The 21760-nt window shown below is 46.4% G+C and overlaps 1 protein-coding gene and 1 long non-coding RNA gene across 3 annotated transcripts in view; one reads left to right on the top strand and one right to left on the bottom strand.

Annotated features, from left to right (window-relative positions):
• The window catches only part of PLXNA2 (plexin A2), a 216131-nt gene that overhangs the window by 145959 nt on the left and 48412 nt on the right, over nucleotides 1-21760 (top strand). The window contains exons 9-13 of one of the 2 annotated variants that reach the window (XM_077157668.1): nucleotides 2854-2968; nucleotides 10742-10942; nucleotides 12633-12729; nucleotides 16266-16456; nucleotides 18377-21602. In XM_077157668.1, coding sequence (XP_077013783.1) covers nucleotides 2854-2968; nucleotides 10742-10942; nucleotides 12633-12729; nucleotides 16266-16456; nucleotides 18377-18379 — 607 coding nt within the window. In that variant the 3' untranslated portion in view covers nucleotides 18380-21602. Of the gene's footprint in view, nucleotides 1-2853; nucleotides 2969-10741; nucleotides 10943-12632; nucleotides 12730-16265; nucleotides 16457-18376; nucleotides 21603-21760 lie in introns of those variants that run through there. The other variant, XM_077157666.1, reaches the window with a different exon arrangement.
• LOC143680998 (uncharacterized) lies at nucleotides 16017-21591 on the bottom strand. Its single transcript, XR_013174293.1, has 4 exons — nucleotides 21261-21591; nucleotides 20289-20401; nucleotides 18386-18443; nucleotides 16017-16177 (listed from the first exon to the last, which is right to left on the bottom strand). It is a non-coding gene; the product is annotated as an uncharacterized LOC143680998 (long non-coding RNA).

Genomic DNA, 21760 nt, shown 5'->3' with positions numbered 1-21760 from the left:
TGTATAACTGTTATTTTTCACAATAAAAAAAGTTTAAATTAAAAGAAAAAAGAGCAAGGCTCAGGGACTATAAGGATAGAGCTCCAGTTTAAACCAATTGGTGGTAGCTTTGAAGGTAGAGACTGACAGTGAGTGGAGTCTGGCTTGACATGTCATCCATGACAGAATGAAGAGGGACTCAGAGAAATGTGCATCAGCAGAGGAGCAGGGGATGGCAAACCAGACTGGAGAGGGGTAAAGCAGGTTGTAGCTCCCTCATGTTTCCAAACCCATCCTTCGATTTCTTAGAAAGAGTGGAGAAACCAAACCAAACCAAACCACTAGCCTCCAGAGGAGTTCTCTCAGCCCAGCTGACTATACCAGCCATCTCCAGCAGCTGAATGCTTACCACCTGGTGCCCACAAGTTGTGAAATCTTAGAACTGTGCAGAAAGTTGGAAGCTTTTCTTAAGAAACAGGGACAGGAGTGGAGGAGAGAGAGACCCAGTGCTTAATTTCTGCTGATCCTTCTAGGCAAAAAAAGTGAGACTCCTTCCATAGAAATCTGGAACTAAGATTTCTAAGCACCATTGTGTTTAGAAAGAGGAATAGACGGGTCTTTATAATGGTGCCACTTAAAGATTATGGGCACAATGTTCCTGAACATTTGGCAAGGGAAGAGGTCAAATAAGATCTCCATGTCAGAGGGAGCAGTAACTGGGAATATTTTAATCACTCATCCTTTCCATTGCTTGGGATGGAACCATTTGAGGTTGATAGAATAGGCAGAACTCCAGGCCACTGAATCATCAGGCTATAAGAATGATGGGCTCAGGACTCAAGGTTGGGGAGGGAGTACCTTTGCTGCTACGCCCTAAAGAAATTGTTAGCAATTAAAATAAATAAACCATTTCCTTCTGGCCTCCCTTCTCTAATCTATTTTTTGTTCATGAGTAGAATAATCTTCTGTAGTTTTAGGGTCTCTTTGGTCGTGAAGGTAGGAGACACAGCTGAGCCTCCATGGGACAAATCAAAACATGTGCTAAGACAGACAGAACACATGGTTAAAATGGCCTGGCAGGAACCAGAGTCAGGTAGAAAGTGGCTAAAGCTGAAAAAGACAAATCTGTCCACCAAGCACTACATTCCAACCCCAGCTAACTCTGTTTTAGGGAATGTGAGCATCTTAGCAAGAGAACCTCCCATCCTTCTCTAACTTCAACATGGTGGTGATGAAATCCATAGTTAGTGAGAGCATCCCATCTCCATGGCAATTCAATGTGATGTCACCACTTTGAATGATGCATTGCTATGGCAACAGAGATGTTGTCACAGGCAGTGAGTTTTAGTAGGGGAAAAAAAAACAGATCTCCTTAACAGCCAAGATTCCATTTATTTCCAAACATTTTCTATATTATCCTGACTACTCCTGGTATTCATAAGGTCCCAGAATCTAGTTAATCCCCAAGTTTTATTATGGGAAACTGAGGCTGACAGCCAATAAGTGCTGCAACTGAGGTCACCAAGTTAGTCAGTGGAAGAGCTAGGTGTAGAGTTCTAATCTCTTGGTCCTTGTTCTATTTGCATTATTTACTTGCTAGATCATACTATGTTTGCAAGAACCGGCTAGATCTGGGAGTACATGAAATAGCACTGGCCTAAGCGCAGAAACTAAATTATGTTGTGCATATCCAAAAGGAGATAAAAATAAGGAGCATGAGGAAAGTAAAGTGTAGGTAGCCTAATATACTAATACTCTATGGCATATTAGCTAATGACCCCAGGACCCAAACCAATGAACTGCGGTTCCATCTGCCCAAATGTGATAAGTACACCATTAGGTGGCGCCAGATTGCAGACCTGGCCCTGGTCCTTTAGAGATGGGTCTAGTTGGGAAAGATTAGATTAGGGGAGCTGACAAGGAGGAGAAGGCCCAAGCCCACCTACAGAACCTATCTCCATTATAATGGTCTGACCACATACAGAGACAAAATAATATACACAGTGTCCAGGAGAAATGGAAGGAAAGAGGAGTGCTCTTTGCCTGGGCTACTTGGACAGTGGGACAATGGTTACCATTTAATACTGCCTTCTGCCCCAATAACACACGTGATCCAGACCAAGGAGTAATACTCAATTGTTATTTAAAAACTTGAGATAATAGGTAATTTAAACACTAAAAAATAGTTTTCACATTTAGCATTGCACTTTTTAAAGCTCCTATATATTATCTCTGTTAACACTAAACAGCCTTGTGAAGTAGACAGGAATGGTTTATAAATACTATTTAATGGATGAGGAAACTTCAGTTCAGAGGGTGATGTGACTTACACAGGATAATCCCAGTAGCAAAGGCAAAAACAAGATTGGAATCAGATCTGCCAATTTCTATACCAGTGCTCTTTCAGCTAATCTGGCTTATAAACAGTGGTATGTTGATGTAACTACCAGCCCTTAGGGGAAAAAGTGTATAGCATTTGCCAATTTCTGTGGTGTAAATATTCCCACTGTGGCTAATTTCAAGCTACTAACATGATGTCAACCAGCTTGCAAAATTCCTGAAAATATAATAATTGGCTCCTGCAAGATGGTACAGGCCAGTTCTTGCAAATGACTACTTTATAAGTTACTTTATTCCCACTCTGATCTCATTTTCTTTCCAATATTATGGCCTCATGAACATCTTGGATGAAGAATCCACAATTCTCAGTGTTACAGGATGCCCCATCAACCTGCCCTCCAGGAGGGCAGGAGGTTAGCTAGGATTTAAACACAAGATAACAGACTTCCATTATGACACCTGGTCTACCTGACCTGCCCTCCCCTTCCCTCTCTGTTCCCTTCTCTTTGCCCCTTACTGTCACCCTCCTTGCAGGTGCCTGTCATGTGTCAACAGCGCCTTCCGCTGCCATTGGTGCAAGTACCGCAACCTCTGCACCCATGACCCCACCACCTGCTCCTTCCAGGAGGGCCGCATCAATATTTCAGAGGTAAGCAGTGCTCACGTGGTCATGGCAATGTCTCCAGTGAATCTAAAGGGTCCCTTCCTTTCCAGATGGTCAGGCCACGGGTTTGGCTGTCTCCTTACCCTGGTCCACCTTGCTCCTCTTGACAGAGATTCAGCATGTTAGAAAACCCTGTTACTAGAAAGCTTGAAAAAGTAGCAGCAAATGACCCCAGAGACAGAACAGTGTGTTTTATCTATTAGACTCCTAAGACTCTGTGCATTCAAAACCTTGAGGGGAACTAAGGGTTGAGACTGAAAGCTTAGAGGAAACATATCCAACCAGACTCCATGGTCTGGAAGACTGCAGTGAATGGCATTGATTCTCTGAGTCTTGTCTTTTGTTTGGCTGCAGACCTACTTTAGTTCAATAGAACATTCACTCTCAACCATTCTTTCATGCCAACTTCTCTTCCCAACTCTAAAATTCAATGATTCTTTGACTCTGATGTACGACTGGGTGGGTGGCCTTGTAGAGAGAAATTCAGCTTGCAAAAAGAACCAGGCCTTGCTAAAAGTCCCATTTTATTTTGTGGTCAGTGCACTACCCCTAAAACCTAACCCACCTTTGAGATCAACGCAGTGAAGTATGAAACTTATTGTCTTTCCAATGAATATTCCACTTAATTCACTGATGTTGCTCTCCCACCTATTCACAGCCTGCCGCAGGACAGGGAGGTGAGCCAGGTCACTTGCCCTTCCTGCTCTAACATGGCTGGGATTGTACAACTCTAGGGACCTGATGTATTCATACAAAAACTCATGTGCAAAACTCCACATTTCCCTCTTGCTCCACCTTTAGAAATAGAAAATCTGCAAATACAAATAAGTTGCATCTTAGCACCTTTCTAGACACATCTCCCTCCTGCACTAGACTATAAGCACCTTGAAGCCATGTGCTACATCTTATTCATCTATAAATCCTCAATGCTTCATTCAGTGAGTATTGGTACACTGCATGCATGAAAGAATGGATAAATGAATAGCCACTTAACCCTACTTCCATTGAGCAAGGGGTTCCTTGTGTCCACTTATCTACGATTTTAAGAAATGGAGTCTCCTTTGTCTTTTAATCTGGAGAGCAGTGCCCATAGCTTCATGGATAAACATGAGACTGTAGCCTTCAAAAGGTTTCCCAAACCTTGCACTCTTCTTAGTTTCTGAAACATGGTTTCCATTCAGCCAAGAAAATGGAATTTGCCTGTCTTAAAAGGGAGAAACAGAGCTCATTGATGGTCCCCACAGGTGGCATTTAAGACTCATCCACAGGTGTCTCCGAATGACAGAGCCAGGCGTCTAGTGCCGGGGGGCCTTTCAGAGAAGGCTTTTCCTCTGGCCAGTTGGCATGTGTGCTTTGATGCAGCCGACCTGAAAAGCACTACTCTGGTGTTAGTGAACACTTGGAATTAATTCCAGCACTAGGATTCTCTAAGGGTACTAAACTGCTTTCAGGCGAGTCTTCTCACTCAGTGAAAGGACCCAAGCACAGGGTGTGGGGGGATCATTAACGCAGCATGGGAGCTGTTAGAAGAACAGCTAAGGGGAGGTATGGCTAGCCTGAAAGCGCAAGAAGCCGCAGGCGGTCCTTGGTCAGAGGCGAAGGCTGGGCGGTGAAAAATCATGATAAACAGCCTCAGAAGCTGACCTTCACGTTGGCCCCTTCTAAACTCCTCAGTTCCTTAATAAAATAGATCCAAGAGGCCCCCAGAACACAGAGGGAGAGACGGTGAAGTGCGGCTCTAGACAAGAAAGAGCAGCTGCTTCAATTTCTCTGAGGGGGCCCCTTCTGGGGCAAAGAGAAACCTGAAGCCAAACATGCAAACGACCTGCAGCTGGAGTGATGGCGGGATGAGTGTAACACAAAGCAAGACAAATAAACTCATTGCCCAGGCGTGGAGACCAGCGGGCTGAGCCCCAGAAGGCTAATTGGAAACACGCCCAGCCTCCCTCACACCGTTTAGAAGGCACTGAAACATAGTTCCTTCTCAGCAACGGATGGGAGATTCAAATATCCCCAAGAGCTGGGCGGGCCAGAGAGAAGCTAATACCTTCCCACAACTCAGGATCACATTAATGCTAACAGAGTCCTCGGGGCAAACCCAGAGGCTTCTCATCTTTTAGTTTCAGTTTCTCTCCTTAATGTCTGTCTCTTGAGGGTGGAGAGGAGCAGTCCCCTTTGTGTCTGCTCATCTCATCTCCCCTGAGCGGTAACGGGTGGGCGCTGCTCTCTTACCACTAACAGGCCCTGGCACCTGTCCCAGCCCCAGGGATGGGCTTCTGCAGGGCTGTGAGGGAAGCCCAGAATTCATCCAGCTCCTACTTGCTCAGGAAAGAAAATAGGCTGCAGGTTCCCAGTGAGGCTGCTAAGACCCCTTCCCTAGCTTCCTAAAATACTATTTGAGTTCTCAGCCTCAGTCTCTCACACGTCCCTTCCTGGCAAATTGCTCCCAAGCCCTGTTTTTTTTGTGTCCAAAGCACTGCCTTTGGGGCAAACTTATACCTGAAAATTTGGGAAATTGCAAAGGGGCTTGTGCCCAGCTTGGGCGAGATCTCTCCTCCTTTTATGGAGTCCTGTCTGACTCCCTTAGTTTTTTTCGGACTTGAAAATCCCTTAGCTGCCTCTTTGGGTTCTCATAGAATATCTTTTACACTTCCAATAAGGGCCCCTTTGTATCAAAATTTTATATCTATCTAATTCCTAGAACGAATATATAACTGATTAGCTCCACTGAGCAATATAACAACACTGACGTATTTGACATTAGCCATGCTTTCACATGCGGTGGAGGTTCTCCAAGTGTGCCTGGACCAGCAGCAGAAGCACCACCTGGGAACTTGTCAGAAATTCAAATTCTTGGGCTCTGTCCCAGACAGGGCTAAAGATTGAGAACCACTGACATATGGCATTTCAGCAGATTCTCACGAATGCCCTCCAATCTCATATCATTCATATTTGACATATATAGTAACCAAGCTGCTAAAAATTGAAGGGTTTTGCCAAAGGCTACAGAGAACTTAGGCATCAAAAAAAAGAGCCAAGTAAAGTATCCTTTCTACAGGAAATGGGGGCCAGTTAACTTGTTTGTCTTCATGGCCATAGCCCCACATGCTGGCCTGACTTCAACCAAGCCCTTTACCGCTAGTCATTGGGTTCAGGGAGCAAGGAATGGGGGGCTCAGTGTAAATCCATACCCACAGATGGAGAAACTCCCCACTGAAGATGGGTCAGTAGTGCCATTTCTAGGTGATAAGACAGCACACGCGGTAAATTTGCCCACATTTTCAAAAGGACCGATAAGCACAATTCCTTGCTTAAATTTGACAGTGAGGAATTGCTATGCTAGAGTGAATGCAATAAAAATCTAAGGACTTAACAATTAATGAGAGTTTGTTATGAATGCAGCATTTTACATATATGATTTCATTTTGGCTTAATGCCTACTCTATGAAGTAGATTCTATTACAGATAAATAAATGAAGGCTTAAAGAAGTTACAGGATTTCCCTAAGTTCATCAAAGAAAAGTAAAAGTCATGATTCAGAGTGAATTTTCCCTGGGCTTGAAATAGTTGAAGTCCTCTGACAGTGCATCCACATACACAATATTAACAACAATCCTTAATCCAGTTTATTGCCACTTATGACATACTTTCATATCCCTCTTTCTTTTTTTTTTTTTTTTTTTTCACATGGGCAGGCACCGGAAATCGAACCCGGGTCCTCGGGCATGGCAGGCAAGCACTCTTACCTGCTGAGCCACCGTGGCCCGCCCCATATCCCTCTTTCATTCTATGTAACATGGTCAGGTATGACCAGCACCATTTTATAGTTGAGGAGGCTGAATTTCAATTGAACCACCTCTCAAGCTCTTAGGTAATGAGTCAGACATTATCATTGCCCAGAGCCCAGCACACCTCTGATGGGGCCCCCAGAATCACTGCCTCCCTGGGCGGGATCAGGCTGTGACATGGTGTTAGCAAGCGGGTGTGTACGGAGTATGTATGGCTTTCAGCTTTAAAAGCTCATTTCCCTCCATGGCTAAACCAGGCCTAGTGAGATGAAGATACATAAATATCTTCTTTATGCCCTGTCCCAGGGGAAAGATAGAACCAAATAAATCCGATTAGCTTCCCAGGACGCCGACTGCTCTCTCTGTTTGAAGTCCAGTGGGTGAACATAATGCCATTTCCACATGGGAGAAGGCGTTTCAGAGGGCTGAAGGGTCCCCAGCACAGAAAACTGGTAAATCGTAGCTGAACAGAGAGGGCAGTCAGCCCCGCGACTCGTGGACTCCCAAGCCAGAGTCCTTGCCCTCCCTGGGGTCATATCTACTGCTTTCCAGCCTACCCCCACCCCAGGGACATTCCCAAATAGCCCATCTACTCCTCTTAATTTGAACTAAGATTGCTGCTAAGGAGGTGATCCTGGCTGCCAGCGGCCTCTCCTTCTCTTTATGAGAAGACTCTGAGAATTAGCAACAGCAATGAGTATTTTTAAGAATGTTCACAGCGGTCTTAAGATTCTGCAGAAAAAGCATCTTACGATTATTTACTTTCCTGTTCCTACAACAGGAGACAGAAACTGTATGTGTGCGTGTATGCACGTGCGTGTTCCTGTGTGTACACTCCGAAGCAAATAGGATGGAATGGCCTCCTTGTATCCTGAAACCCGTCACCTACCTCAAGCCCCAGCAGTCAAGAGGCTGTAATGAGGAGACAGTTTTGAGGCCTGGCAGGTTTGCTGTACCTGCCTCAGTTCCCGTCACCACCATCCCACCAAGACTCTGCTCCCTCATTAGTATATTCAGTAGAACCACCTCGCAATCCAAAAGGGTCTGTCTCTTCCCCTATTTCCCAACCTGGGGCGCCAACCTTCCTTTGCTTTAGAGAATAGAAAGAAAAACCCTACGCTCTCTGCCTGAGAGACAGCCAAATAAAGTATAAAACATCCTTTTCTAGTGAGGCCAGCTTGGAGCCTGTTTAGGCATTTTGGGAAACCCTAATTATTGTCCTTAAATTTAGTCACAAATGTCTGAAAAAGCAAACCATGGGAAGTTGATCTAAAATTCTAGGATCCCTAAAAAAATATGAGTACCCCCAATGTCTACTCATGATTCCCCAAGCCTCCAAGCTCGACCAGCCCTAGCCCAGCCAAAACGATGAGGATATTGGCTGACTGTTTGCTTGTTTATGGTTAAAGTTAAAGGGAACACACAATCTGGTTTAGCAACCCAAGACGCATTACTTCCAAAAAGCACAACTTTAAGACCCTTCTCCTGAAATTTGACTTTGTTTTCTGAACTCATTAGAGATGAAAAACAACTGGTCATATTTACAATATATCAACTGATTCAGTCTGAAAATCTATTCCTCTGTCTCTCTCTCTCTCTCTCTCTCTCTCTCTCTCTCTCTCTCTCTCTCCCGTCTTTTTCTTTCCGGTTCTTCCTCTCCCTCTCCTTCTCCTCTCCCCCTTCCCCCTCACACACACGCATACCATTATACTTCAGTCTTATTTCTAATCGAAATTAAAATTCTACTTTATTAGACTCAATGGGGATTTTTTTAGCCACCAGCAGGAAATGGTATCTCCTTTTCCATGGGATGCCTGGACCTCCCTGAAGTGGTGTTCATTTCTTTCTTGGCTATGAATATATGAAAGATTCTGTCAGGAGTGCCCGCAGGGAATGGATGTAAAAGTGTAGTAAAGACCAAGTTTATGAGTTGGAAGCTTGAGTGCCTGGCCCTGAAACAGGGACCCATCTGTTCTGGAGTGGCTTCATGGTGATATCTCTGGTGGGTATCTCTGGTGGAAGCCCTGCCTACCTTGGCATCCTCCCATGTAGTGGGCCTATAGGCAGAGCGATGGCATCAGTGACCCCACAGGTCCATCCAGGCCTTCCTAGATAGGTTTATGGGGGAAATAATTCTTCTGGATATGCCAACTTAGTAATCATGTGACTCTTGAAACGGACCATTTCCAGCCCCAGCTTTTGGGAATCAAGTTCCTTCTCCAGAGGGCAGAATTTTACCATCATCTCTAAAGAATCTAGAAAGTGGGAGCTAGAAGGAATCTTGGAGACCATTTGGTCTGTTGCTTCCTTTTCGATTTTCCATTCACCCTTCTATAATCACTCCAGGGGTCCCCGCACATCAGGCGCTGGAATGACAACTGAAGATGTGGGGGTGAATAAGATACAGCTCAGCCCTTAAGGGTCCATTCATCCACAGCCCAAGGAGAAAAAATAAATCAGCAGGAAACTGGAATTCTGGGGGCTACATGCAATTAAAGGAAAATGTCCATAACCCACCCTGAAAGTCAGGGCAGGGAAAGCGTTACCAAGGGCTTTCTGGATAAGGAGATGCTGAGCTTTAAAGGCTGGTGAAGAGCTAATCAGCTAAAGAGAGGCTGAGAAAGGGCAGGAGGCCAGGAGGAAGAGACATGGGTAGGAGAGTGGAGTGAATGTTTCTGGTAGAGGGAAAAACATGTTCAAAGGAACAGAAGTGGATAACGTGGGTGGCACCCCAGAGCTAATGGCCAGTTCAGTATGGCTGGACCATGAAGTGCAAGAATTCCAGGGTAGAGATAGGTAGGGGCTTACACCTGAGGCCCAGATGAGAGAGGCGAGGGACTTAGGCCAACCTGCACCCCTAATTCCTTAAAACTGTTCCATTACTCAACACTGCCTGGGTTACGCAAGGTTTCTTAACAAGCGACACCCCCCCACCCCACCCCCACCCCCGGTGTTAGGCTTTCATTATTGGGACCGTCCCAAACTTGCAGGAAATTCCACAGTCCTGACCCCCAGGCACTAAATGCCAGTAGCACCCTCTTGAGGCCATGTTGCAACATCAACTCCCACGAGTTCCCCAAACACTTCCTCTGAAAACCAGGGGGAAGTCGGTGGGGAAGAGGAGACTCCAACAAAATTCCCCTAGCTGATCCCTAGAGATTGGAAACGCTTTGACCCCGTGGAGGTGATTTCCACATCTTCAAACCACCGGGTGTGGTCTTCCCTGGGAGAGCGGGAGAAAGAGGGCAGGAGTCAATGGCAGAGACGGGAGCTGTGGGGAGGTGGTGATTTGGCCTCTGGTAGGGGAGCAGCACCTAGGAAGAGAACAGTAAAATCAATCCCTTAAGCTTTCTTTCTCTCTCACGGTCCTTCAATAACCCTCCCTACCCAGACTTTCCTTTTTTTTCTTTTTGGTTTTATTTTCCAAAGCAACATAGCATTCATGCAGGGCCTAGTACTGAAATGAGATAAAAAGCCGGAGCAAGTGTTTAGAGCATTGCTGGGAGGACTTGATCCACCTCCTGGAAAACTCAGCTCAGTCGGAGCTGGGAGGCTGAAGCTGCCGATAACACAACGCCCCTGGCACTGGACAATGCAAGGGAGCCCGAGAGCTGGAGCTGGGTAACGAGATGAAACCAGGAGGTGGGGGGTTCTGGGGTTGGGGACAGAGACACATGGTGGCCCTTTTATCCTGTGTCTCAGGAGATAAAATCCACGACCTGCCCCACCGGTGCCAGATATGGAACAACTTGCAGGATGAGCAGGACAATATCAAAGTCCTGGGAGCTAAGTGACAGATTTCATTTTCCCCACAGACCATGCGTGCCCCTCACAGGAGGTACTGTCATGGGCAGCCCACCGGGATGCAGGAGGGTCTGGCCTGACCTCCAGCCCTGCCCCGTGCTCCAGCTCAGGTGAGTAGGAAGGTGCAAGCCGAGGACAGATGGAACCTTTCTGCTTGCTCCCCCAGGACTGTCCCCAGCTGGTGCCCACGGAGGAGATCCTGATACCAGTCGGGGAGGTAAAGCCAATCACCTTGAAGGCTCGCAACCTGCCCCAGCCTCAGTCTGGCCAGCGTGGCTATGAGTGCGTCCTCAACATCCAGGGGACCGTCCACCGAGTGCCCGCCCTGCGCTTCAACAGCTCCAGCGTCCAGTGCCAGAACAGTTCGGTAAGAGGGCTGGGATGTGGACCCTGCCTGGAGCAGGGTTTTCTCTCACACCTGTGGCAAATGCCTAGCCCTCAACCTGCCTGCCCCAGACCCCGGAAACTTCTGGGTCCCCAGGCTGACCTCATATGTAGGAACGTAGGTGCGTGTCAGCACCCTGGACCCTTCAGCCAGAGCAGGATGGATTAATGGTGTCAGAAAAGCCAAGTGCTGCAAGTGTCCTAAAGATAGCAGCTAGGAGCTGTGCCCCCCTGTCCTGAAGTTTAAAGAGCACCTCTTTTTCTCTGGAGAAAGCGTAGCCAAAGCGACTCAACCCCACCCCAAACTCTGTCCCCTTTCAGGCTCTGAGTACACCGGAGAGCACTGCACGGGGGAAGGAGGATGGGATGCAGCGAGGTGGGAGGGTGGAGGAAGGAGGAAGCAGTGGATTTCAAGAGCAGCATGGGTTAAACCAATCCTGAATGCCAGACAGAAAGCCATGAGGTGTTTAATTATAATACTAGCCCAGAGAAGATCTTTTTATCTGCCAATTCCCTGTCTCTGACTGTGGGGGGTCAGCTGGGAGATGGGGGGGGCGAAGGGGGGTGACGTGACAAAGGTGTTGAGGGAAGCTAATTCGCCTGGGAGAGATAAAAAGAATCTGGGCCTCTTATCAGGGAGCTGTCAGATTCCCGGGTCACAGGCACTTGATAGAATTTGTAATCGGGTGGAAGGCCGCCAAGCTCGAGGGGAAGGCGGGATGAGAAAGAAAAGGAACACAACAAAGGGAGGAAAGGCGGCAGGAAAGGCTGGGGGCAAGAGTGCTGACAGGGACATGCCCTCCAGAGCTAAGTGGCCAGGATTGGGGCAGTCCTCACCGAGGGGATTCCCTTCAGAGGTGCCGGGGGCCTGGCAGCAGAGAGGGGTGCCTCTGAAGTCCTCTGAGAACCAGCATGCCACACCTTGAGGTCCGTATTGAGATCCGTGCCCAGAAGGCTGAGGGCACCAATCCACACTCCCACCCCGTGGACTGTGGACCAAAGTAAGGCTCACAGGTGTAGAGAGAGGCGCCCGCAGGGCCTGGCCAGCCAACAGTTCAGCAACTGTTTGTCACGCATGTGCTCTGCTCAAGGCTCTTTGGGACTCACCGAGCAGCAGATGGACTTTCTAGGGAGACCTGCACATGGAAAGATGCAAAGTGGCTCTCACAGGAAGTGCCGCAGCGTAGATAGAAAGTGGCAACCCCGGAGAGCAGAGATGTTGGGGAAAGGTTGGCAGGAAAGTCAGAGAAGAGACCTGGGGAAGGTGGGTCTGGGCTGGACTTGAAGAATAAGTGAAAGAGAGGCATTCCTTATGAGATCTCAACTGAACGGAGACAAGTAGTGATGTGTTTGGAGACAGGTAGAGTAAAAGGTTTCTGTAGGAAAGGAGCAGCAGCGAAGGTGGAAGTTCGGATCAGATTACGGACGATCCTGAGGTTTGGGCTGCACCCTGTTGGCATGAGGGTCTGGGAGTCAGGGGCAGGGTGCCATGGAGATCGGTTGAGTAGCGCACGGGGTTGCCCTGATTCTTCCCCCACTCCTTTCTCAGCCCAGAGGGAACCAGAGCCCCTGATTTCTTTCCTGCTGTAGTCTGGTCCCCTGAGATGCCTGCAGCATCCCTGAGCCCCGGATGGAGCCTCACGAACCATGTGCCTCTGCCCCTCTCCCCGCAGTACCAGTACGATGGGATAGATGTCAGCAGCCTGGCCGTGGACTTTGCCGTGGTGTGGAATGGCAATTTCATCATTGACAACCCTCAGGACCTGAAAGGTAAGTGGCTGCTTCCCGGCAGAGTTTTTATCTTTCCGCAACCCTAGGAAAGACTGGGCGGGAGGGGTCAGAGCCTGCTGGCCGCTGTGCCATAAATCATATACTCCGTCTCTCAGCGGAGAGCTTCAGAAGATCCTAAAGCAACATTTGGAGCCATCAAAGAAGTCCTGTTGGGAGCCCTGTTTTATTACAACCAGAGCATCCTCCAGACTGCTGTGGGCTCATCCCTGTTATTCTTTGGTTCCTGGAGGCTTTGAAGTATCTGTGGAACCTGACCTAGGAAATTCCTGCCAGTTTCCCTGGAAATGGAGATACTGTTTCCAGTCAGGTTCTTATGACCCTGTCCTTGGGGCCACTGCACAAGGAAGGTTTTTCAGGCTGCTCTTCTGGTCCTGAGGTGGATGGGAAGGGCCAGCCTGCTGACTTGAGTTCACATCTGGAGCAAGGCATCTCAGAAAGGGGAGCTGGGCCAAAGAAGGAGGGACTTCTCCATGAGGGCCACCTCTATTCATTGCCCTGCAAACCCACATTGATCATCTCCTGTGTGCCAGGTGGGCAGGACCCTCAATGCAACAAATACAAGATTGGGGCCCTGCTCTCAAGAATAATAACAGTAACTCAAATTTGATGAGCCCTTGCTATGGGCTCAGCAGTCAACTGAGCAATCTGAGATTATTTTACTTATTCATCACGACAACTCTTAGAGCTATGTGCTGTTATTATTCTCATTGTGTAGATGAGGAAACCATGACCCAAAGAGGTTAAGAAATATGTCAAGAGTCAGATAACAAGGGAATCAGGATCTGAACCAAACCAGCCTAATTGCAGAGCCCACACTCTTTTTTTTTTTAAATGGCACCAGGAATCGAACCCGGGTCCTCTGGCAGGCAAGCATTCTCGCCTGCTGAGCCACCCTGGCCCACCCCAGAGCCCACACTGTTGACCCACATTACTCTAAGACCTGCTGCTCGGGGCTCTGTGGGATTTGAACCCTCTTCTCCACAGTCTGTATTAACCACATGGTTCCCCACGCATCCAGTAGCTAGGGTTTGTCACAAACTTCCCCCTCAGCCTGACAGTAGCCCCATGGGAACAGAGGGGCAGGGGGCATGAGCAGGACCACAGCAGGGTCTGCAAGTGCTTCAGCATCTGTGGAGCTGCAGCTTCCTGTCCCAGATGCCACTGCTAAAATCAATGCCGCTTAAGCTGGGACAAAGAAATGGAGCCAGAGACTTATTTTTCTATTTCTCCTTATACCCAAGCCAAAATGTTCTCACTGCTAAGAGATAGGAGACATTTCCCCTGCTGAGGATCTGGGCTTGGTTCCCAGAGGTTGCCTTTGCACCTGGAGCTTAGAAAAAAGAAGAAAAAAAAACAGCCACATCCAAGCTGTCACACGAGAAACCTCGCTTGTGGCTCTCAACACTTTTTAAGAAGCATCTTGAGTGCACAGGCAGTGTTGTCTTCACGTCTGTATCCCACCCAGAGCCTGAATGTTACCATGGGCACTGCGTTGGGAAGAGAAGCAGTGTAGAGAAAGGCCATATAGCCAGTGTTTAAGTGCTCAGGTTCTAGAACCTAGCAAGCCCGAGTCCACATCCTGGCTCTTACGCTTCGAGCCATGTGAACTTTGGCTGATTACTTCTCTCTACATCCAGCTTCCTTAGCTGTGAAATGGAGGGGAGGATGCCCACTGCACAGGTATCATCAGGAGGCTCATGGTTATGGCCCAACTGGTGCCTGTTAACAGGCATTCAATGTGTGCTTGTTCATCTTAAGGTTCCTTGTTTCCTGTCTTCTACCTAAAGAAATTATAGGCTTGTGGATATTTAAATATAATCCCTGTAGCTGGGACTGAGGAATGCCTGACAGAGCAGAGGAAAAGGATGAGGGCCCATGGAGGAATTAAAAACACCTCCTCCCCTGGGGCATGTACCTGACTCCAGCAGAGGAGGCGTCACCCAGTCCTGAAAGCTTACCCCACTTGACCACAAGAGTTGGAAAATGACTTTCTGAGTAATTTGCTTCTGGGGTCGGACTCCTTGGTATTCCAACAGACAAGGAACTAAGCTCCAGGCACATAAAACACAATTCTACTAATTAACCTGTCTAGGGGTTTTCAGTTCTTGAGAGACCAAAGCAAAAGCAAAGGGTTTGCAGTCTCCAAAAGTGGTCTGTTAAGGGACCAGTTTGCCTTCACCAAGAACACACTCTCCATCCAGGGGTTGACTGTGTCAACCCTCTTTTCTTATCAGCTCCGCATTGCCCACTGCCAGCCACCTGAACTTTCTTTTAGCCCAAGCCGACTCCCCTCTCACTTCCTTGCAACTTCCAGTATGACAAGCAAGACCTCTCTCTCTTCTCAGGGTCTGGAATTCAGCAGCAGAGTGAGTTAGAGTTTCAGGACCAGTTTAGAACCCTAACCTCAGTGAGCTCTGAGAATCATTAAATCTCTCTTTGAGCTTCCTTTGTACCTGAAATGGGATGAGTAGCCCTTACCTCTTTGTTTTTTCTTTTTTTTTTTTTTATAGCCCTTACCTCTTTAATGAGAGCTCTATATGAGACTAAGAGAGGTGGGAGTAGAAGAATATAGTTTGAGATCAAAGAAGATAAAAACCATATATAGAACATCAAACTCATTGCAAGCATTATTAAGCACTTAATAGCCAACATCCCGTTCAAACTTGACCGCAAACAATTATTACCACTCCATAGATGAGGGTATACAAGGTCCAAGGAGGTTAAGTCATTTGTCACATTGCTAGGAGATGGTAAAGCCACAATTAAAGTCCTGAACTGATTCAATCTAGAGCCAGAACTCTTTAATATTATTTTCGCTAGTGCCTGAATTAATTGCTAAGAGACTCAATTTATTATTAATTCCCCATCAATAATTCTTGCATGGTAATCATAATCAGTTGTGTTCTCCATGTTTGGGCACAGTTTCTATTAGGCCTGCAAGAAAAGGGTAAGAGAAGGCTAAGAGTGGGGTTGCCATATGATCCTGCAACCCCACTGCTAGGTATATACCTGGAAGAACTGAGAGTGGGGTCAGGAATGGACATTTGCACATTTATGGCCACAGCATTTATAATTCACAATGGATAGATGTGGCCTAAGGATACAACCACTGAGGGAAAGAAGGGGAACTGTGGTGTATACATATGACAGACTACTGAGCAGCTGCAAGAAGGAATGAAGTTGTGAGGCATGCAACTAGGTGAATGAAACTGAAGAACGGTATGTTGAGTAAAAATGCAGAAACAAAAATACAAATATTACCCTTCTTCACTCATATAGACTCACTATAACATACAACCTCGGAGAATTAAAGTCGAGACCATGGGTTATCAGGTTGGGGCCTATTGTAAAATGTCCTAGATTGTAAGCTCTTCCAGCAGTCGCATATATTCAGGAGTTGTAGCTGTTATTTCTAACTTCTGAGATACTGTAAAAAAAAAAAAAAAAAAAAGAAGAGTGTAAATGATGAGCAGCTGTCCCCAACCCCATTGGTGACTGCCCCTCTCTCTTTACAGTCCATCTCTACAAGTGTTCCGCCCAGCGGGAGAGCTGTGGTCTCTGCCTCAAGGCCGACAGGAAGTTTGAATGTGGCTGGTGCAGTGGCGAGCGCAGATGCACCCTCCACCAGCACTGTACCAGCCCCTCCAGCCCCTGGCTTGACTGGTCCAGCCACAATGTCAAGTGCTCCAACCCTCAAATCACTGAGGTGAGTCCCCCAAGTTCCCAGAGCAGATGGAGACAGCCAGGAGCTGATGCCAGGTCAGTGGGAGGGGAGTGCAAGTTGAGACTTTGTGGGAGATTTCCTAACATAGAGTATGTTAAATGTGAGGTGTATAAAGTCTCCTCCTTGTGAGGGCCGGTGTTCAGATGTAAGTAACAAATGTAAGGAAGGGCATCCTGAGCGCATATGCCCATGACACAGGGAGGCGAGCCAGGTGGGGACAAGAAATTGGCTCGGTAATGCATGGGTATTGCAGAAAGCAAGTTTAGCTTTCCTCAGCAGAAAGGCGATTTCAGGCGCTGCAAGGAGCTCAGAGCTGCAAAGTTGGAACTGGAAGAAGAAAGTAAGGGCAGCTGCTACACCAGCCACCAGGCTATTTCTCAGAGTTGAGTCCATGTTCCAATTTGTTTGTGCATTTTAATGGAAAATATAGGTAATTAATTATCCTGAAAAAAAAGGTGTTTCCTGAATAGCAAATTGCCAAGGAAGATGAATAGATGATGTATATGAAAATGCAGCTGCTTGGATTTTGAATGGCCTGGGAGAGGAATAGTTGTACTTCACTTTGGTTGCATTGTGTGCTCATCACTCTTCACTGTTCTCTATTCACCAACTGTCATCAGTACTTTGAAACTAATTGCACATTCCTAATTGTGACTAAGAATAAAGGCCCGGGCAGATACTACTGTGGTCTTCACACTTGAGAAAGCAGACAGGGGCTTCTCCTCTTCTGCCTGTTCCGTGAGCCGTTCCTCATTTTCCCTACTGGCCAAAGACTGCAGCTCTGGCTCTCATTTATATCATGCAGAGTATGGCAAAACTTCTGGAGCCTACTCAATAATCATCCTGAAGCTTCTGATCAGTAAAAAACCTCAAGAGCGATAGGTGTTGTCAACCTGCACCTACTGGCTGGGCTATATGAAGAGGAAGCTGACATTTATTTCATGGGTCATACCCTGTGCTTGGCACTGTTGAATTTCATCCTCATAACAATTCCAAGAGGGAAGCATTTATGCCTCCATTTTATAGACAGAGGAACTGAGGCTCAGAGAAACTGAATAGTTTGCTCAAGTTCACACAGCTAAGTAGCAGAGCCAGTATTCGAGTTCAGATATTTTTCATTGTAAAACTATTTAAAAATTCTTTATGATTTTCCTAAAGAGTGTAAAAGAAGAAGTGGTGCTTCCTCTTCCTCTGTATCCCAACCTTTCCTAGCAGGTATAGGCCAGATGGGTGCAAACCCTTCTGCGTGGCAGCAAATCCCAGGTTGTGCTGCAGGGACCTGTCTATTGCATCTAGTCCCAAATTCATCCAAGCAGGGAGTACTCATGAGAGTGGAGACACTGCCCCTCAAAGATTCGGCATCTTCAACCCCATTTTAATCTTTGATGTGACCCGTGATGGTGCATACTGAATTTCTTCTCTGTCTTTATCTTGCTGGAAGGGAATGCTTGCAGGGACTTCTGATGATGCTGCAGCCTCTGCCTTAAGACAGCTAGCTCCCTGCGCAGCTCAGGACTCCGTGCCATATCTCTGATTCTAGTGATTTCCAGAAACTGCCGGTCTGAGAACTTGCACAGTTCTGTAATTCCTTTTGTTGTGGCAGTTGTCAATTTCTATGTCTGTAGGCGCCTGTGGTGCAGCGTAGCTTAAATTAGTCAGGCACTCACCTCCTTCAGCACCTCCCATCTCGCCAGTCCCCTGCTGCTGCACCAGCCCCATCTAGACCCCAACAGGCTGAGGCCCATTCCCAGCCCCAAGGCAGCCTTCTCACTGGGAAACCTCTGCCTTGGCCGCTGCTCACTGACCGGGGACTGACAAGCGCCCTGTTCACAGAGGACACCCAAGTTACAGGGACGCTAATTAACCCCCTGAGGTAATTAAGATGTAATTGATTTTTTCCAGTGAACATACCAGCAGGAGGCTGAAGCCCCAGGCACTGGTGTCTCCTGTTGGTGTTTTCAAGGAGCAGCTGTTGAGAAATGAAAAGAGCATCTTAGGGAAGTGACAAACATGCTGTGTTCTGAGACACTTGGGAGGACATCACTCTGGACAGGACGGGGGACATGTGGGAGGGAGCATGCAGGCTGGAACTTTTTATTCACGATTATCTGGGATGTTTTCTTTCATTCTGCATCTCCTACCCCCCACTTATCCCCCTTTCCCTATAAAAGTCATTTTTCACTTTTTAAACTTTTCATTTTTAAAAATAATTTCAGATTTATAAAAGGGCACAAAAATAGCACAAAGAACTTTCATATACCCTTCACCCAAATTCTCCGAAATGAACATCTTACATAAGCACAGAGCAATTATGAAAATCATGAAATTAACATTAATGTAATAATACCGTCTAATGTGCATGCCTTATTCATATTTTGCTGATTATCTCACTGATGTCCTTTTTCTGATCCAGGATCCAATCCAGGGTTATATGTTAAATTTCCTGGCCATGTCTACTTAGTCCCTGAATCCTGTTTCTCTCTGTCTTCTGCGACTTTGATACTTTTGAGGAGAACTGGCCAGTTATCTTGTAGAGTGTCTCTTAATTTGGATTTGTCCCATGTTTCCTCATTATTAAATTCAGGCTACATATTTTTGGCAAGAAGCACTTTAAAAATGCTGGGTACGTGTTGAAAGGATACACTAGCAAACTTAGAGGCTCCCAATGGCCATATCTGGGATGATTTGGGCAACAAAATAAGCAACAGTAATAAGAATCCACACATATAATAAAATAAGAATCACACTTCACATCCTACTGAAGGGTTTTTTCCCCCTCTCCCATTTATTTATTTATTTACTTACTTATTTATGTATTATTCAGTTAAATAAATGGGGGGAGGGAGTGGTTTCCTTCTCAGTAGAATTTTAACTAATAAATGTACAAGACATTGTGGAAATAGAGAATCACGATTTGGCAAAGTTCATAATAATAATTGTTTCCGTCAAGAATGGTTAGTGAATGCTAAAATGAGTGAATGAAAGTATCATGAAAAATAGGATATTTACATTGTCTCAGCATATCTGCCCATAAGATACGTATTACTTACAGCATGGAAAAGAGTAACTACAGTGAAAAAAACCTGGCAAACACAACCTTAAACAAATGAGTAAAGTTCACAACGCCAGTAATGAGAAAAATCAACCTAATGTGCTTCCCAGTAGGATGTGCTGAGAAGGGCACAGCTCTATTTCTATGACATTTTTTTACAAAAGTACATACTTTGTTAAATGTTGCTTTTAAGAAGAATCCACTCTTTTACTTTTCCTCAACTTTCTCAACTAATTCACTGCCATTGGCATGGGTCTCTTTCTTAAACTTCTTACTCATTGGAATTCTGAGGTGCCCCACCACACCCCTTTATACATACCTCCTTGTCTCTGGCCCTTATCCTCAAAATGTGACCCCCTGCAATCCAAGCACACATGCGAATGGAATCCATTTGCTATAAAGACCCTTCTTGATGAGTGAAAAGGGAAGGATTCTATGATGCTCTGTGCTGGTTGCTAGGGATGGCAGAATTTCCAATCCTGGAAATAGTTGGGGGCTGGAATGGGTATTGACCTGCCTGGGGGCAGGGAAATAAATGAGATGACCTCTACAGAATTCTACTTTAGGAAAAGGAGTGGACTCGAGCTTAGTTAGAGGAGCAGCTGTGTTCTTCTTTAACCTCTCCTTCCCCACTGTCTCTATGGCAACCAAACCACCCCAAGGGACCCATCTTTTATGGCAACTTCATGTAGGACAAGTTGTACAGCCTATTGAATTTCCCAGTTTGCATAAACTTCAGGTTAGGACCCCCTCAGGACTCACCGGCTGCTCCTTCTCAGCCATCTCATGGTGTGATAATGATGCCGTCCCCCGTGGGAGGCAAGGCAGGCTGTTCCCATTTCAGCTGTCATCCCGGACATCTGTGCACGTGTCACCTGTTCAACCCCAGGAAGAGGAAAAATGCAGTGGATTGGAAAGCCCGTGAGATGCCTGGCCCACTGCATTTCTGTTCTCCCTGCCTGTGCTTCAGGGACTACTGGGACCTCAAAGAGGAGAATGTTAATAGCCACTCACTAGAAAAGAAGGCCTAGAGAAAACATTTTCCAAGGAGCAGTGAGTGGGCCGGAGCCAGCAGAAAGGGAAAGGAAACTGGGTATTGTCACAGGAAGACAAACTTAGAGAGGGTAAAGGAACTTGGGAGCTAATGCGACAGGTCTCACTCAAAGTAAGCATTCTGAGCAATAGGAGGAGATGCCATAGTTCCAAATAAATCAACTCACTTATTAAATGTATAGTTAATAAGTGTCGACTGCATGCCATGCAAAGTATGAGGCTTGGATAAATGAGTCCTGGATGGGGAGGCAGAGGGATGCAGCCTCTCTCAGGAAAACCCCAAGCTGTCCTTGAACATTGGCCACCAGTGGCTGGAAATTGCTCCCCTTGCAGGCTACTCTGGTTCCTCCAAAGAGCCTGGGGCTGAAATCGGTAATCTATACCTTTTAGAGTTGTCTCTCATATAGTAAGAGAACTCTAGCAGGGACCTAGGCTTTCACAGCTAAAGCAGAACACGGGTCCCAAGTTGCCAGGGAAGTGAATAGACTAGTCATATTCTAACTCTGGAAAGCTTAATAATAGTTTTTCTTCAACAAGATTTTACTATGTGGCAGGACCTGTCCACTTTGCATACCTAGTTCTACTTCATCCAGCAACATTGCACGATGGCTCCTATTATCCCCATTTAAGAGTTGAGGAAGCATGATTTAGGAAGGTAAATAATTTGCCAAAGTCACTCACTTCATTAGTGGCAGAGCAGAGATTCAAAATCAGGTATCAGGTCCTTCTGACTCTAGGACTTAGACTCAAATTCCACAGCATGTTACCTCTCCTGGCCAGAGGTGATGGAGGGTCATTTCTTGGCTATTCACTCTCCAACTTCATCTCATCTTCACTGTATTAAGAAAAATGCTTGTGTCCAGGATCAGAATCCTCTTGCAAGACCCATGGAATCCCTAGACAGACTAAACATTGGCTAACCTTTGTATTGAGCCTTAGAATAACCCCCACCTGTCTTCCTAAGCATAAATAGGTGCACATTTATACCTATGAGTAAAAAAAAAAAAAAAAAACAGCAACAACCAAGAACGGGATTGGGGCACATATATACTTTGGGAATCATATCTCCACTGCTATGGGGTGGAGTTACTTTAACTTCAGGTGTTACCTGAGCCACCAGACTCAGTTTGGTTGTTTACTGGTTTTGCTCATCAGTGGAGTCACGGTTAAGTTAAGGTGAA

This window comes from Tamandua tetradactyla, chromosome 4, assembly GCF_023851605.1.
Source record: "Tamandua tetradactyla isolate mTamTet1 chromosome 4, mTamTet1.pri, whole genome shotgun sequence".
Lineage (NCBI taxonomy): Eukaryota > Metazoa > Chordata > Mammalia > Pilosa > Myrmecophagidae > Tamandua > Tamandua tetradactyla.
Note: the sequence above shows the minus strand (reverse complement) of the source record. Positions and strands in the feature narration are given on the sequence as shown.